Raw genomic sequence first — 17865 nt, forward strand, 5'->3', positions numbered from 1 at the left:
AACAACTTATTGAAGTCTATCTTTTCCCCATCGATCTGCAAATGGCATTCTTGCTGTATTTTTTCAATGTAGGTTTGTTCTGAATATATTCTGTTTGTTTATTCTTCTTTGTCTATCCATACAAATATATTAATTTTGTTAGAGTTACAATTTGTTTCAATATGTAGTAGAGCAGGAACTTATTCTTCAGAATAGTTTTGCTATTCTTGGACCTTTGCTTTTTCCCTATAAATCTTAGAGTCAACTTCTACAGTTCCTGGGAAAAAACCCATTAAATACTTGATCCATTAAAATCCATAAAAATTGATTGGTACTGTTACCCATTTCCAAAACAATGCAAAAACCTTACAATACTTAGTATTTTTTTCATTTTTTAATTTATTTTTAAGTGATCTCAATACCCAACATAGGGCTTGAACTCAGAACCAAGAGTTGCGTGTTCTTCTAACTGCACCAGCCAGGTGCCCCCAAACCTTACAACACTTTAAACTACATTTACCCCTTCCTAATTTATAAGTTGCTGTCCTCATTAATTTTAATCCTTTACATATCTTTAAGCCACATAAAACATTATTATTGTTTTATACAGTATTCACTTAGATTTACATACACCTACATACACAAACACACTATTTGTGCTGCCCGTATTTCTTTCCTGCATTCTGACCTTCCATCTAAGATACTTTTCCTTTTATCTGAATAATGTTCTTTAGTGTTTCCTTTAGAACAGATCTCCTGGTAACAGATAATCTTGGTCTTTTTTAGTCTTTAAATGTCTTTATTTAATCTTTCTTTCTTTTTTTAAGATTTTATTTATTTGAGAGAGAGAGAGAGTGCACATATGTGAGAGAGAACAGGGGTGGGGGCGCAGAGGGAGAAGGAGAAGCAGTCTCCCCACTGAGCAGGGAGCCTGTCATAGGGCTCAGTGACTTGAGTTAAAGGCAGATGCTTAACTGATGGAGCCACTCCGGTGCCCCTCATCTTTATTTCTAAAAGATATTTTCCCCAGATTTAGGACTTTTAGATTGGTAGGTATTTCCTTTTACTACTTAACTGTATCAGAGTCCATTGTCTTATGAATTCAGTACTTTGAGAAGTCAATTGTCACTTTAATTCTTGTCCCTTTGAATGTAATCTTTTCCCCCCACCAGCTTTTAAGATTTTATGCTTGTCTTATTATTCATTATGAGGTACCTAGGTATATATTTCTTTTCATTTATCCTGACTTAGTTTTATAGATTTTGTGGGATTGGTTTTCTTGAATCTGTGGTGTGATTTTTTTTTTAATCCATTTTGGAAAATTCTCAGTCACTATCTCTTCAAATAGTGCTTCTGTGCCATTTTCTCTCCTTTCCTGGTGGAACTCCAATTACACTTAAGTTTGACCTTCTCACTCTAACTTATGCCTCTTGCTCTCTCTTCTCAATTTACTTTCATTTCACCTCTTTGTTCATGTGGATGATTTTGCCTTCCAGTTCACTAATTATCTCTTCCAATCTACTGTTAGATCCATCCATTCAGTTCTACATTTCATATACTATATTTTTCAGTACCATAATTTTTATTTGGTTCTCTTTCGAATCTGTTCTGCCTTTTTGGTTTCCAAAGCTTTCCTGAAAATGTCAATCCTGTCTTTTATCTCCTTAATTATGACAATCATAATTATTATATTTTTAAAGATTTTATTTATTTATTTATTTGAGAGAAAGAGAGAACAAAAGAGTGAGTGAAAGGGGTGGTGGGGGTGGGAGAGGGAGAGAATCTCAAGCAGACTCCATGCTGAGTGCAGAGCCCATACAGGGATAGATCCCATAACACTGAGATCATGACCTGAGCTGAAACGAAGAGTTGGACACTTAACTGACTCACTGACTTGAGTGCCCCAAGCATAATTATTTTAAAGTGTGTCTTTTAGCTAGCACCAAGCTGGAAATAACTTGTAAGAGTGCTTATATAGTCTGTTATGTATGTTATTTCTTTTCATAGTGTCTTTTTTTCTTTAAGTAAAACTTATTTAAATTCCAGCTAATATACAATGTTCTATTAATTTTAAATGTACAACAGTGATTCAACAGTTCCAGGCATCACTTGGTGGTCATCACAAACAAATGTGCTCCTTAATCCCCAACACCTATTGAACCCATCCCCCCACCTACCTTCCTTCTGGTAACCATCAGTTTGTTCCCTATAGTTAAGAGTCTGTTTCTTGATTTGTCTCTCTTTTTCTCCTTTGCTTATTTGTCTCTTAAATTCTGCATATGAGTGAAATCATATGGTATTTGTCTTTCTCTGACTGATTTATTTTGCTTAGCATTATACTCTCTAGTTCCATCCATGTCATCGAAAATGGCAAGACTTTATTCTTTTTTATAGCCAAGTAATGGTCCACATTCATTTTATCCATTCATCAGTCAATGGACACTTGAGCTATTTCACATAGTTTGGCTATTGTAGATAATGTTGCTATAAACATCAGGGTGCATGTATCCCTTTGAATTAGCATTTTTGTATCCTTTGGGTAAATACCTAGTAGTGTGATTGCTGGATCGCAGGGTACCTCTATTTTTGACTTTTTGAGAAACTTCTATACTGATTTCCATGGTGACTGCACCAATTTGCATTCCCACCAACAGTGCACAAAGGGTCCCCTTTCTCACCATCCCCATCCTTGCCAACACCTGTTGTTTCTTATGTTGTTGACTTTAGCCATTTTGACAGGTATGAGGTGATAGCTCATTGTGGTTTTGATTTCTATATCCCTGATGATCAGTGATGTTGAGTATCTTTTCATATGTCTGTTGGCCATCAGGATGTCTTCTTCAGAAAAACGTCTATTCGTGTCTTCAACCCATGTTTCAATTGGATTATTTGTTTTGGGGGTGTTGAGTTTTGTAAGTTCTTTATATTATTTCGGATACTAACTCTTTATCAGATATGTCATTTGGAAATATCTTCTCCCATTCTGTAGGTTGCCTTTTAGTTTTGTTGATTGTTTCCTTTGCCACGAAGTTTTTTATTTTGATGAAGTCCCAATGGTTTATTTTTGCTTTTGTCTCTCCTGCCTCAGGAGACATATCTAGAAAGAAGTTGCTATAGTCAATGTCAAAGAGGTTATTGTTTGTGTTCTTCTCTAGGATTTTAATGGTTTCCTGTCTCAAACATAGGTCTTTAATCCATTTTGAATTTATTTTTGTATATGGTGTAAAAAAGTGGTCCAGTTTCATTTTTTTTGTATGTTGCTGTCCAGTTTTCTCGACACTGTTTGTTGAAGAGGCTTTTTTCCATTGGATAGTCTTTCCCAGTTTGTTTTTAGATTAATTGACCATATAGTTGTGGGTTTGTTTCTGGGTTTTCTAATCTGTTCCATTGATACATGTCTATTTTTGTGTCAGTACCATACTGTTTTGATCCCTATAGCTTTGTAATACAACTTAAATCCAGAATTGTGATGCCTCCAGCCTTGCTTTTCTTTTTCAAGATGCTTTGGCTATTTGGGGTCTTTTTGGTTCCATACACATTGTAGGATTGTTTGTTCTAGCTTTGTGAAAAATGCTGTTTGTATTTTGTTAAGAGATTAAATGTGTTAATTGCTTGGGTAGTATAGACATTTTAACAATATTTGTTCTTCCAATCCATGAACATGGAACTTTTTCCATTTCTTTGTGTCTTCTTCAATTTCTTTCATCAGTGTTCCAACAAGGAAGAAGTAAAACTTTCACTATTTATAGATGACATGATACTGTATATAGAAAACCTTAAAGACTCTACTGAAAAACTGCTAGAACTGGTAAATGAATTCAGTGAAGTTGCAGGATATAAAATCAATGTACAGAAATTGATTGCATTTCTTTCTTTTTAAAAAATGTTTTTATTTAAGTAGGCTATATACCCAATGTGAAGCCCCATATGGGGCTTGAACTCACAACTCTTGAGATCATGAGTTGAACACTCAACTGACTGAGCCACCCACATATCCATTACATTTCTGTACACCAATAATGAAGCAGTAACACAAAGAGAAATAAAGGAATAAATGCCATTTACCATTGTACCAAAAATAATAAGATACCTAGGAATAAACAAACAGGTGAAAGAACTGTACTCTGAAAACTAAAACACTAACGAAAACAATTTTCATAGGGTCCTAACTCCAGCTGCCTCGTTATATCTGATCAAAAGTTATTGCTGTGTTAAATGTTCGTAGGAATAATTTGAGGTCCCCAGGAACATTAGCTATCCAGGATCACTTTAATTCTATTTCAGGGAACAAGATTTTCCAGATTACTCTGAGAGTTGTAATTTGGGTTGCTTTCTTTCTTGTTCACCTTTACAAAGAATTCAGAGCATAGGAAAATTATCAGAGTTCCTACTCTTTTTTTTTTTTTTTTTTTTTTTTATTATTTTTTTAAAGATTTTTATTTATTTATTTTGACAGAGAGAGATTACAAGTAGGCAGAGAGGCAGGCAGAGAGATAGAGGAGGAAGCAGGATCCCTGCTGAGCAGAGAGCCCGATGCGGGACTCGATCCCAGGACCCTGAGATCATGACCTGAGCCGAAGGCAGCGGCTTAACCCACTGAGCCACCCAGGCACCCCCAGAGTTCCTACTCTTGATAGGCCCTGGAATCTAACTTCAATTGCTTAAGCCCTATAGCTTTAAAAGCATTATTTAGGGGGACCTGGGTGGCTCAGTCAGCTAAGTCTTCCACTCAGGTCATGATCTCAGGATACTGGGATCAAGCCCAGCATCAGGCTCCCTGCTCAGTGGGGTGTCTGTTTCGCCCTCTCCCTTTGCTCCTCCCCATTTCATGTGCGAGCTCTCTCTTTCTCTGCTCTCTTTCAAAAAATAAATAAAAATATTTAAAAAAAAAAAAAAGCGCATTATTTAGTCTCTCAATGGACTCTTCTGGAATCAGAAATTCCCTAAGAAGGATGAGGCCTGAAATCACATTCTCTGGAGGTCAAACTCTTTGGATTTAAGCATACACATAGATTTTGAGTTGGTGATTTTCATGACTTCATTAACTCTCCAATGCCTTTAAGTATTTTCCCCTTTTAATCCTCCCTTCCTGTCTTTCTTCCTTTCCTCTCTTTTTTCCTTCCTTCCTTCCTTCCTCTTTAATATCCTGTCCAGTTTTTCATGTTTTCTTCTACAGAAAGCTTGTCCAAATGACCTACTCTGCTTCACTGTAAGTGGGTATCTCCTCAATATAGCTTTCTATCCTAATTAAGATTATAATACAATTTTCTCATGACATTAAATATTCTTCAAAAACACATTAAATGATATTATATTCCTATAGAAAATGTGTTTACCTGTTGTTCTAGGATCATATTCTTCTCTCGTTCTACATTGAGAACCATTCTCTTTGTGTATTCTAGTTGTTTCTCTAGAAGAGTACAGCGAGACTGAGCTGAGTTTAATTGTATAGTAATATCTGTGAAAAAGAAAAAGTAATAATGTCTGGATTATCATATAGATCAGAGATTTGGTAGTCACAGAAAAACATTACATAAATTCAATCAAGAACTAAAAGCTCAAGGACTCTTTAGTTCTAAATACTGACTGTAAGTGTTGTGGGCATTCATTTTGTGACTATCTCATTAACTACATAATACTAGTTTTACATTGTCTTCCCCTAAAAGGCCCGCAGGGCAAACTTCTCAAAGAGTAAGATGTCAGTGACTTGTGGAATGATAAAAATCCTGGCTGTTCCTGGGAAATGACATTATCTAGAAAAATAGAGGACCTAAAGTCTCTTTCCTATCAATAAATTTTTATCTTTCAGAAAAGAAAAAGACTTGACTACTGACAGCATGGTTATTTCCTAAGAAGTAAGCAACATCTTTCTAATCCTTTAATTTTTTACTTTCCTCAGCTCTTTATTCTACTTTTGTCCAATTACCTTGGAAATAATTTTCTCATTTCTTCACTCTATATGTAACTTGAAACACAAACTTGAACATTATTTATGAAGGTGAATGTAGTACAAGGAAAAAGAAAGCCATACATTATGAAGTAAAAATTATACAAAGAACTAATATTCTAAATCTCTAAAACTTAGGTCCAGATGTCTTTTTCATAATTTCCACAGAAAGTTCTACTTACCTGTCCATTTCTTCTAATTAATCTTTCAAGTTAACAAAAATTTTAATGTATTTTTATGGTTTCTGTATTGTCTAATTATTAGTGTTGCTTTCTATTTTCAAATTTTAAAAACCAGTATTGACTGAATATGTGAAGTATTTCAATTATATTATAGGTAAAACTAGATTTTGTTTGTATTCTGAAAATAGCCTAATTTCGCAATCTGTCTAAAAACTTAATTTGTCTTTTAATCTCAAGAATTTATGAACTGGGATAATAAACAATAGAAGCTCAAAGTGATATCTATTTAATGCAAACATCACATTGTCTGTGAACAAGGCTTCAAGGTTTGAATATATATAAGAACAAAGATACTTGAGTAAATCTTAGACTGGGCTTTTTATTTTCGAGTTGTAAATTTTGATAACTCCTTGTTTCTGAGAACTATTGAATTTCCTTACCTTTTTTCTGTTTTATCAGTTCCTGGTGTGCCAGAATTCTTTCATTTGTTTCTTTCTCCAAGGCCTTTTTATACTGTGCGGCTTCTCTGGATGGAATGTTAAGATTATCCTCAGCCTGTGTTCTCTCCAACTCTAAACGATGAATCTTTTCCTGAAGAGTTTTTAAGGCTAAAATAAGAGCTGTTGGAAAAAGTTTGCTTGTTACTTTAGTGAAAATTTCTGAACACTTATACAGTAGCAATAAAACTGAACAGTATTTTTGTTAGTGAGCCAGAAAAACATACAAGTAATATATATTTCTCAAAAAAACCCACTAAAGCTCTAAAAAGAGAAGTTTTTTCTAACATATCTTCTAAAAACAATATATTTATTATTGTATTTAGTAATTTTTTAGGTTTGAGATAGCTAATAATCAAAATTTAATTCAATAAAATAAATATCATCAAATAATATACAGTCTAGGAGGCATAAGAGCCTGAGTACGGATAAAGAAACTTAATATGGGGCGCCTGGGTGGCTCAGTGGGTTAAGCCGCTGCCTTCGGCTCAGGTCATGATCTCAGGGTCCTGGGATCGAGGCCCGCATCGGGCTCTCTGCTCAGCAGGGAGCCTGCTTCCTCCTCTCTCTCTGCCTGCTTCTCTGCCTACTTGTGATCTCTCTCTGTCAAATAAATAAATAAAATCTTTAAAAAAAAAAAAAAAAAAAAGAAACTTAATATGCTGTGTCACTAATTAACATGGAAATTTAGGTTTAATGTTAAAGGTTTTTCTCAGTTCTTGATATGTCCAATTTTAGTTAAATCACAAACATTTATTGTTTCTTTGTCTAAGATAGAGTATTAATAATCAGCATATATGAGTTACAAGTTTCTTCCATCAGAAAAAAAAAATTATAACCTAGTAGATTAACTCACGTCAGGCTTGAAAGATTTTAAGTGGTACACATGTACAACTGTGATTTTTATTCAGCTATATTAATATCATCATGGTTCGGGTATGTTCAGAGTTATAAAATTTTCAAATAACTTTCTATTCAGTTATAACTTCAAACTATAAAACTGGAGTGGAATGGAATATAAGTAAATGTTATAGGTTAATTTTCATATGCCAGCCTACCTTGTTTTATTATGCTTCACCTTACTGCATTTCATAGATAATATATTTTTTACAAATTGAACAATGGTTTGTGGCAACCATATGTTGAGTAAATCTATCAGCACCATTCTCTCAATAGCATTTGCTCATTGCATGCATGTCTCTGTGTTACATTTTGGTAATGTTTCAAACTTTTCATTATTATTATATTTGTTATAGCAATCTGTGATCAGTGATTAGGACTCATTGAAAGATCAGATAATGCTTAGCATTTTTTAGCAATAAAGTATTTTTTCCTTTATTACTTTATTTAGTTAAGATATATAGTACTTTGTTTTTTTAGACACAATGCTATTGCACAATTAATGGACTATAGTATAGTCTAAATGTAACCTTTATATGCACTGGGAAACCAAAAAATTCATTTGACTCACTTTATTGTGATATATTCGCTTTATTGTGGTGGCCTGGAATCAAACCTACAATATATCCAAGGTATGCCTGTAGTTCATATCCAATGAGAAGGATGTTTGCTAGAGATTACCATTTGGTTCTTTTTGGGTTTTGGGTTTTTGTTGTTGTTGTTGTTGTTGTTTTTTATAACAAATGAGATAAAGAAATTATATTTATTGCTTTTTAGATATGCAATACCTAATTTGCTGATTTGGAATATTTCTTGTGGTTTTTTCCTCCACAAAGCTAGTCTATTTATTAATGGTAACCGTTATTAGAGAATATTTTTAAAAAAGATGATAACTAGTGTTTTAGAAGGTAATTCATATATAGGTATGTTTTCCTAATTCAATTCTGATATCCTAAGTTTTTATTTTAAAAGTTACAATACTTTTGGGGCACCTGGGTGCCTCAGTGTATTAAGCCTCTGCCTTCGGCTCAGGTCATGATCTCAGGGTCCTGGGATTGAGCCCCGAGTCGGCCTCTCTGCTCAGCAGGGAGCCTGCTTCGCTCCCCCCCCCCCGCCTACTTGTGATAAAAAAAGTTACAAAACTTTTATTTCATAGTTACTCCAATGTCAAGCATAATCTTGAAAATAGGCAATTTCTGAATTTAACCCTTGAATAAGATATAACTTTACTTAATTCACCAATATTCTAATCATCTAGCTTAGAAAGATTCCAAATCTGACCTTTGATTCTTCAAAGAGTATTTTCCTATTTTCTCATGATTTTTTAGAATAAAATTGTAATTATGTGTCTAGCTGGTTAATCTCTATCTTACATCTGAAGAAGCCGAAATAAAAAATGCTAAATAACTTGGGACGCCTGGGTGGCTCAGTTGGTTGAGCGGCTGCCTTCGGCTCAGGTCATGATCCCAGCATCCTGGGACTGAGTCCCACATCGGGCTCCTTGCTTGGCAGGGAGCCTGCCTCTCCCTCTGCCTCTGCCTGCCACTCCGCCTGCCTGTGCTCGTGCTTTCTCTCTCCCCCTCTCTCTAACAAATAAATAAATAATATCTTTGGAAAAAAAAATGTTAAATAACTTATCTATGTTTATGAAAACTTTAAGCAACAGAGTCAAAACTAATAGTTTAATTAAGATTAAACAATCATACTTTTTTCTACATAAAAATGCAAAGTTTTATATAACATATTTCATATCATTCCTCTAATTTTAAATATGACTTCATGTTAGAATTACCTTGGCTGTTTGGACTATGAAGCATTTTAGGAGAGGTGGCCTCTAAGTTTGTGGAGTGGTGAGTCCGAGATGCTGCATCATTCTGGGTAAATGATGGAATAAACACTCTTTCTGGAGGTTTATGATAGCTTCCTACTACACTATGCATTAATTCAGAATCCATTATCTGTAGAGAATAAAGGAATAGTATAGTATAGCATCATTCTTTCCTATTTAAATGACAAAAATATTAGATAAAACTTTAGGTGAAACTTAACATAATACATAATCATATACTGTGGTGTTATTTATGAGGTTAATTATCACAAATTCAACTATAATAAGCTCACCAGTACAAGAGAGAAAAATTATTATCTACTGTATAAATAGTATGGATAATTCTGCCTGATTTTCAGTGAGCATATGCTCTGGAGTGAGTATTAATTATATGGGTGGGGTGAATCTGCTGGTTACTCAGTTGATCATAAGTTCATATACCTCTTGTCATCCAAGCACCTCTCTACAAACAGTGTGACTCTAGGGTTTTCAGGGAAGGTACATATTCTAAAAGGCAACATAGCTTTGAAACACAAGCCACCCATATAATCCAATTCTTAAAGACAGATTATTGAATTCCAATGTACTGGCTTCCTAAGGGATTTTCAAGGGTAATTTGGATATATCAATCTCTGAATCTAATCACTGAGTATAACACAACTCCACTTAATGTGCCAGTATTTTTTTTTTTTTAAGTAGGCTCTAGACCCTGCATGGAACCCAGTGTGGGACTCAAACTCAGGTGGTAAGATTAAGAACTGAGCCGAGATCAAGAGTTGGATACTTAATCAACTGAGCCACCCAGGTGCCCCAATGCACCGGCATTCTAATCATAGTTTAGAATGGTTCTCAATCTGAAGAATCTAAAATAGCTTTGTCATTCTGGTTTTATTTAATTTTAATGTTTTATTTTTTAGGAGAGCTCTTTTAACCATTTTAGCAGGCAATATCCTACCTAATTTCCCCCAAATCACTTACTGTCCTTTCCGTAATTTAAATACTTTAGAAAAGGGGCACCTGGGTGGCTTAGTCAGTTAAGCAAATGACTCCTGAGTTTGGCTCAGGTCATGATCTCGGGGTCGTGAGACAGAGCCCGGCGTTGGGCTCCATGCGCAGCAGGAAGTCTGCTTGAGATTCCTTTCCCCTCCTTCCCCTTCTGCCCTCCCCAAGCTCACACACACTCTCTCTGCCTATAAAATAAGTAAATAAATTTTTAATAAAATAAATAAAAGTTAAATAGCCTAGGAGGCTTTGCTAGAATATTTGATGCTCTTTGCTCTTGAGAAGCAATAATTTTTTGCTATTGTTATTAGTATCAGCTACCATTTACTAACCATGTCTCCATCCCTCTGGGTTGTTGCTGCTCAGATACTGTGTGCTCCCCATGGGAGACTGCATCTATCTAAGTTGCTGTTCCCTCAAAAAATAAAAAAGCAAAGTTAGTCACAGCTGGCTCACAATGAAATAGAGGTAGGATCCCAAAGTACAGAAGTTCTGAACATGGCTGTACATCTTCAGAGAGAGGGTGTGTGGCTGAAGCTATCCCAAGAACCTTGGAATTACTCAAGATATCTCAGTTTTTGGCTCTTGGTGAGTTTCTCTAATAAAAAGAATGAAGTTTTGCCATTAGTCACTGTACCCTGAGGTCCTTGGGGAGGACTCTGCTTCCTCTTTACCAAAGAGGTAAAGTATTTATTTCAGAAACTAAATTTTGTACCAGTTAAAAAACAAATTCAAATTTGAAATTTTTAATGTAAATGACTACTTAGAAGATGCCAGTAAGTTAAAAATTAGAACTAAAATTTATTTAAATGTGTAAACACGTCTTAAAGTGGGGATAAGCGGAATAACAACCCACTGGTAGGTGAAGAAAAGGAAAGGAAAACAGTATAGAAATGAGAGATGACACACCATGATGCTCAGTGGCTGTCACGGTAATAAAGGTCCTAGCTTAACCCTTACAATCTAGTCTAAGTTACAAACAAGTGCATAAACCCAGCAGAAGTTTATACCCATAAAGAACTGTGGCATTCTAAGAGAAAAACTCACTCTGAAGGAAGATGAAAGAAGTACAGAAAGCTTGATCCAAAATCAAAGCCTTACTTGATGGAGGAAGGGAGGAGTAATTTTGAGTAAAGCACAGACATGGTCATTCTAATTCATCTCTAACCCGGTCTCATGGACTCAAACGTGGGTGTGGGGAAGCGGGGGGGAGGACTATAAGTAAAAAACTGAGAAATATTTCACCAATATCTCTATAAAAGGTTGGGACATTAGCTGTCCTGCCTTGTGTAGAATGGTATATTCCAATAAAGAGGAAAATTGCTAGAGATCACTAACAACAGTTTTGATGTTTTGAGGGCTCTGGTGCATTGTTAGTACCATTCAGCAAGAAAGGGAGCAGCTGGAAGTGACATACATATTCGCGGGCATGTATGACAGAAATTTCTAGAGAAAAAATTTCTCAAAGTAGAGAGGTGCTGAAGCCCCAACCTCCAAGGATTCTGACCAATCTGGTGTGGAGCCTAGTTATAGGTCATTGAAAAGACCTCAGAAAATCCTGTGGAGCACTTCAGAGGATTTGCAAATGGGGGCAAAAGTCTATGAAATGTGGGTCTCATTTGCATCAACAGCCTAGTAAAGCTTAGGGAAATTCAAGTTATAACTAGAACCATTACTGACAGCTTGTAAACAAACGGGGATATAATCCATTTCTCTATACAATACATAAAATTAAGACATCTTTGTGGGATGCAGCTAAGGAGCCACTACAAAAAGAAATACCCCCCCCCAAAAAAAACCTCTGTCACAAATATTGTACTGAAAACCATTTTTACTTGTTCTTGAGGGAAACAATTGCTCCAAAATAGTCCTTTTTAAAAACCAGTGTCTCTCTGGCTAGTGGCTGACTGTGCCATCATCTCTGTATAATCCCATAGGACTGTTAGGGAGACAGCATTAGGAGACAGAGATACTACAATAGGTTCTAGGAATAGGGTACTCTCTGTTTCCTACACTGCTCTATTATTATTATTATTACTATTATTATTCTCATTTTGTAAATGAAGAAATAGAGGCAGAGAGGTTACTCAAGGTATTACAACTTGCAAGTGGTGGAAACAGGAATTAAAACTAGCCAGTTCAATTCCAGAGCGTGGGTTCTTAAGCACTATATTTAATAGCCCATAGTTTGGGGACATTTGCAGTTGGTCAGGCATGAGATGATGCTGCATTTGGATTAGGGTGGTGACAATGGAGATGAAGAGAGTGTACAGAAGCAAGATGCAACTTGAAGATTAAGAGGAGAAGATAAGGAAGAAACCAAGTTTTCCAGCTTAAATAACTGGGTAGATGATAGTGTCATTCATTAAAAAAACAAGGACCGGGGCGCCTGGATGGCTCAGTGGGTTAAAGCCTCTGCTCAGGTCATGAACCCAGTGTCCTGGGATCGTGCCCTGCATTGGGCTCTCTGCTCAGTGGGGAGTCTGCTTCCTCCTCTCTCTGCCTGCCTCTGCCTACTTGTGATCTCTGTCTGTCAAATAAATAAATTTAAAAAAACCAAAACAAAAAACAAAGACCATGACTACTCACATAGTACTGACATGTGTCAAACACCAGTCTAAGTGTGAGACATCCGAGTTAAATTATGAAATAGGTAGTTTGTTAGAAGAGTCTAAAGCTTGGAGGAGAGATCTAGTATAGAAATACAAAGAATGGCATTGTCAGCATATGGATGGTATAGAAAACCACAGAGAATAGAAGTCACCTAAAAGGAAGAGTATAAATAGAAAAGATTTCAGGTAAGGAAGGAAAACAAGAGAAAGAGAAACCTGTGACAGAAAAGAACCATAAAAGTGCGACGTCAGAAATAAAGAGAAGAGGGGCACCTGGGTAGCTCAGTTGGTTAAGCAACTGCCTTCAGCCCAGGTCATGATCCTCAAGTCCTGGGATCAAGTCCCTCATCAGGCTTCCCTTCCTGCTCAGAGGGGAGTCTGCTTCTCTCTCTGACCCCCACCCCATTCCTCTCTCAAATAAATAAAATCTTTAAAAAAAAAATCAAAACAAGAAAAGAAATAGAGAAAGAAGGCTGTAACAAGGAGGGAGTAGTTTAGATTAAAAAAAAAAAAAAAAGGCAACTGACTTTGAAAAGGAAGAGACCACTGATGGTATAATGTAAGAACTGAAGACAGTTCCAAAGGCCTCATACTAAGTAGAAGAACAAGTAGAAGAGAAACCAGCAAAAGACAGAAATTTTATTCAAATTAGGATGTCCTTTTGCAATTATTTGGCTTAAAATGACCCAAGACCCATAAACTGTGTCCTGTCAACTATACTGTGAGCTAACTTGCCAGAAGTCACAGTGCAAACAACTGCACCCATCATTCATTTGCACAGAATCAAAACTTTTCATTCTTGAAAACTTCTGTGGCAGGAAAGTACATTACATACAATTTCACTGACTGAATTCATTATTCCCCCAAAATTCGTATGTTGACACTCTAACTTCCAGTATTTTAGAGTGACTATGTTTAGAGATAGGGTGTTAAAAGGGTGATTAAGTTTAAACAAGACTCTTAGGATGGGCTCTAATCCAATCTAACTGGTGTCCTTGGAAAAAGAGGAAATTTGGACATACAAATTAGGTACCAGGGATGTGCCAGGGATCCGGAAAAGATCAAGTGAAGACAGTGGGAAGACAACCATCTGCAAGCCAAGGAGAGAGTCCTTAGAAAAAACCAAATCTACTGACATCTTGAGCTTGGACTTGTAGCATCCAGAACTGTGAGAAATAAATTTTCTGTTGCTTAAGCCACCCAGTCTGTGGTATTTGTTTTGGAAGCCCTAGCAAACTAATATACTGACTGCAACTTACACCTTTGTTTCACAGTGAATGAAACACAGGAATAGTGACAAGGACATAACAACAGATGCCTAAGGTTTATGCTATTTAGAGGACATGATAAAGTTATTTGCAATTTAGAGTTTCCTACTTGATGTGAAACAATTACATAACCCTACCTTGACTTATTTTCCCCCTATAACTTACCTTTAGTAATTTCTTAAGCTTAATAAATTGAATAGGAAATTGTTAATGTGCTACCTTGTATGCAATAATTTAAAATGACTAAAAATGCCCCAGCAAAATCAAATGGGAGAATAAAACTAAAATCATGCTTTTGACTCATATTCATTTAATTTATATGTATTTGTATTAGTTTCTGACACAAATACTAGCATTTTTACCTAAAATATTATAAACTATTTATTTCCTCAATAGTTTATATTAAAAATGAAAGAATAATGCTGTAGAAATAAAGTGTCATTCATCTCCAAAGACAAGGGAGACAAAACCAAAAAGGTACTTCTAGGACTTCATCAAGATAAAAAGCTTCTGCACAACAAAGGAAACAGTCAACAAAACAAAGACGCAACACACAGAATGGGAGAAGATATTTGCAAATGACACTACAAACAGGGCTGATATCCAAGATCTATAAAGAACTTCTCAAATTCAAACCCCAAAAACAAATAATCAAGTCAAAAAATGGGCAGAAGGCATGAACAGACACTTCTCAAAAGAACACACACAAATGGCTAACAGACACATGAAAAAACGTTCATCATCATTTGCCATCAGGGAAATTCAAATCAAAACTACAATGAGATACCACCTCACACCAGTTAGAATGGCAAAAATTGACAAGGCAAGAAACAACAAATGTTGGAGAGGTTGTGGAGAAAGGGGAACCCTCTTACACTGTTGGTGGGAATGCAAGTTGGTATAGCAACTTCGGAAAATAGTGGGGAGTTTCCTCAAAAAGTTAAAAATAGAGCTACCCTATAACCCAGCAAATGCACTAGTGGGTATTTACCCCAAAGACACAGATTTAGTGAAAAGAAAGGCCACTGCACCCCAGTGTTCATCCAGCAATGTCCACAATAGCCAGTGGAAAGAGAAGAGGGGCCCTTCAACAGACAAATGGATAAAGAAGATGTGGTCCATATACACAACAGAATACTACTTAACCATCAGAAATGATGAACACTGAACTTTTACATCAACATGGATGGGACTAGAGATTATGCTAAGTGAAGTAAGTCAAGCAGAGAAAGTCAATTATCATATTTTTTCACTTATTTGTGGAACACAAGGAATAGCATGGAGGAAATTAGGAGAAGGAAGGGAAAAAAGAAGGGGGGAAATCGGAGGGGAAGATGAACCATGAGAGACTACGGACTCTGAGAAACAAACTGAGGGTTTTAGAGGGGACAGGGATGGGGGATGGGTTAACCCAGTAATCCGTATTAAGGAGGGCACTTACTGCATGGAGCACTTGGTATTAAAAGCAAACAACAAATCATGGAACACTACATCAAAAACTAATGATGTACTGTATGGTGACTAACATGACATAATAAAAGAAAAAGAATTTAAGTGTCATTGAAAAAACCACAGCACTGTAAAATTAGAAAAATACGACACATTTGAATTACAGGGACATAAATACAGGGACATATAAATAACTAATCTGAAGGTTAAGGTATAATCAAATTCAGGCAACTTTAGAATACAGTGAAATATAGAATTTTTTTTTTTTTTTTGGATTTTATTTATTTATTTGAGAGTGAAAGAGAGAGCATGGGGATAGGGAGTGGCAGAAGCAGACTACTCACTGACCAGGGAACCTGATACAGGCCTCGATTCCAGGATCCTGAAATGACCTCAGCTGAAGACAGACACTTAACTGAGTCACCCAGGCACCCCTAGAGTCTGGTTTTTAAAAAACATTATCTAGGGGTGCCTGGATGGCTCAGTGGGTTAAAGCCTCTGCCTTCAGCTCAGGTCATGATTCCGGGGTCCTGGGATTGAGCCCTGCATCAGGCTCTCTGGTTGGCAGGGAGTCTGCTTCTTCCTCTCTCTCTCTCTGCCTGCCTCTCTGCCTACTTGTGAGCTCTATCTATCAAATAAATAAATAAAATCTTAAAAAAAATATATCTAACACTTTGCTCCAGAAAGTATTAAGAGGGTGACAAAGGATATATTTCAGGTTATTTAGTTTGAAACAATGGGGACTATATTCAAAATGTTTGAGAAGTCCATGGTACCAAAAATCTGTATAAGTCATAAATATTTGGGAGTTCTAGAATTGACAGGGAAATTTCATATATCCATTTAAAATTTAGATCAGCTGCAATCTTCCTGTTTTATAGATATAGAAGCCAAAGTCCAGAGACACTAACTAATTACTAATCACATAGCTCAAGTTTCCTGCACTCCAAAATCCATGGAGCTCGAGAAAAATATTCTCTCTTAAGGACTCTGTTTATATTTATCTAAACAGAAACTACCCTAATGGAGTGTCAGCAGGAAAATGCCTTCTGGAGAAAAATGGGACGTTTAAGAAACACTGAATCATGCATAGAATCATGTAATCTTGGTAAAGCCTAAGAGCATCTTAGAGGCCATCTATTTTCTAAATGAAATTTCACAAACTTATTTTCACACTATCTTTAACAAGTCATCTAAGCTCTGCTATAGGTCTCCAGAGAGACAGAACTCACTATCCTCATGCTGAATTCAAAGTTGCTGTCTCTTCCCTGATATGAGGAAGTGGTGATGCAACATGGGGGCTTAAGTGGGTAGGAGAAGAATCCATGAAACAAGATGGGATAGGGAGGGAGACAAACCATAAGTGACTCTTAATCTCACGAAACAAACTGTGGGTTGCTGGGGGGACGGGGGTTGGGAGAAGGGGGGTAGGGTTATGGACATTGGGAAGGATATGTGCTTTTGGGTAAATTGGAAGGGGAGATGAACCATGAGAGACTATGGACTCTGAAAAACAATCTGAGGGGTTTGAAGTGGCGGGGGGGTGGGAGGTTGGGGTACCAGGTGGTGGGTATTATGGAGGGCACGGCTTGCATGGAGCACTGGGTGTGGTGAAAAAAAAATGAATACTGTTTTTGTGAAAATAAATAAATTGGAAGAAAAAAAAACAAAACAAAGTTGCTGTCTCTGATTCTTATAGATTACACAGATTTTGTGAGGAAAAAAGTAGGGCTTCTATACTTTATCATTGATAGAGAGGTTGCATTGAATATTGACTGTGGTAACTATTATATTACATTTGAATTCATCTAACAAAAACTTGCTACAGAATTTAGGATCATTTTCAAACTTCGAATTTCATCCCTGTATCTGAAAAGCCTGTAAAAGAGTAATCCCATCCCCTGAGGGCAAAATTGATAAATCAAATAGAGATGACTCAATCATATAACTGATAACTTATTTCTGATTAAATCTCAGTAGAATGGACTAGATCCAGATTACCACAGCTGAATTCTAATTTAGGAGACAACTCTAGTATGTTCTGGTCACCAAGACCAGCAGATTCCCTTCTTCTTAATAACTTAATAGAGTTAAAAAAAATAATTTACCATATACATAATACATACACGTATAGTTAGAGGAATTATAACAAAACAAACTTTTGTATATCTACACCTAGATTAAGAAATAGTGTGATAGTG

The 17865-nt window shown here is 36.1% G+C and overlaps 1 protein-coding gene across 11 annotated transcripts in view; it reads right to left on the minus strand.

The window, feature by feature from the left end:
* CEP57L1 (centrosomal protein 57 like 1) overlaps positions 1-17865 on the minus strand; it is a 69705-nt gene that overhangs the window by 15169 nt on the left and 36671 nt on the right. For 7 of the 11 annotated variants that reach the window (XM_044244460.1, XM_044244497.1, XM_044244456.1 and 4 more), the window contains 3 exons: positions 9298-9463; positions 6549-6728; positions 5316-5437 (listed from right to left, as the gene is read on the minus strand). In XM_044244460.1, the coding sequence (XP_044100395.1) occupies positions 5316-5437; positions 6549-6728; positions 9298-9463 (468 nt within the window). Of the gene's footprint in view, positions 1-5315; positions 5438-6548; positions 6729-9297; positions 9464-10667; positions 10751-17865 lie in introns of all 11 variants that reach the window. The other 4 variants (XM_044244467.1, XM_044244474.1, XM_044244479.1 and 1 more) reach the window with 2 other exon arrangements.

Source organism: Neovison vison, chromosome 1 (assembly GCF_020171115.1).
Source record: "Neovison vison isolate M4711 chromosome 1, ASM_NN_V1, whole genome shotgun sequence".
NCBI lineage: Eukaryota > Metazoa > Chordata > Mammalia > Carnivora > Mustelidae > Neogale > Neogale vison.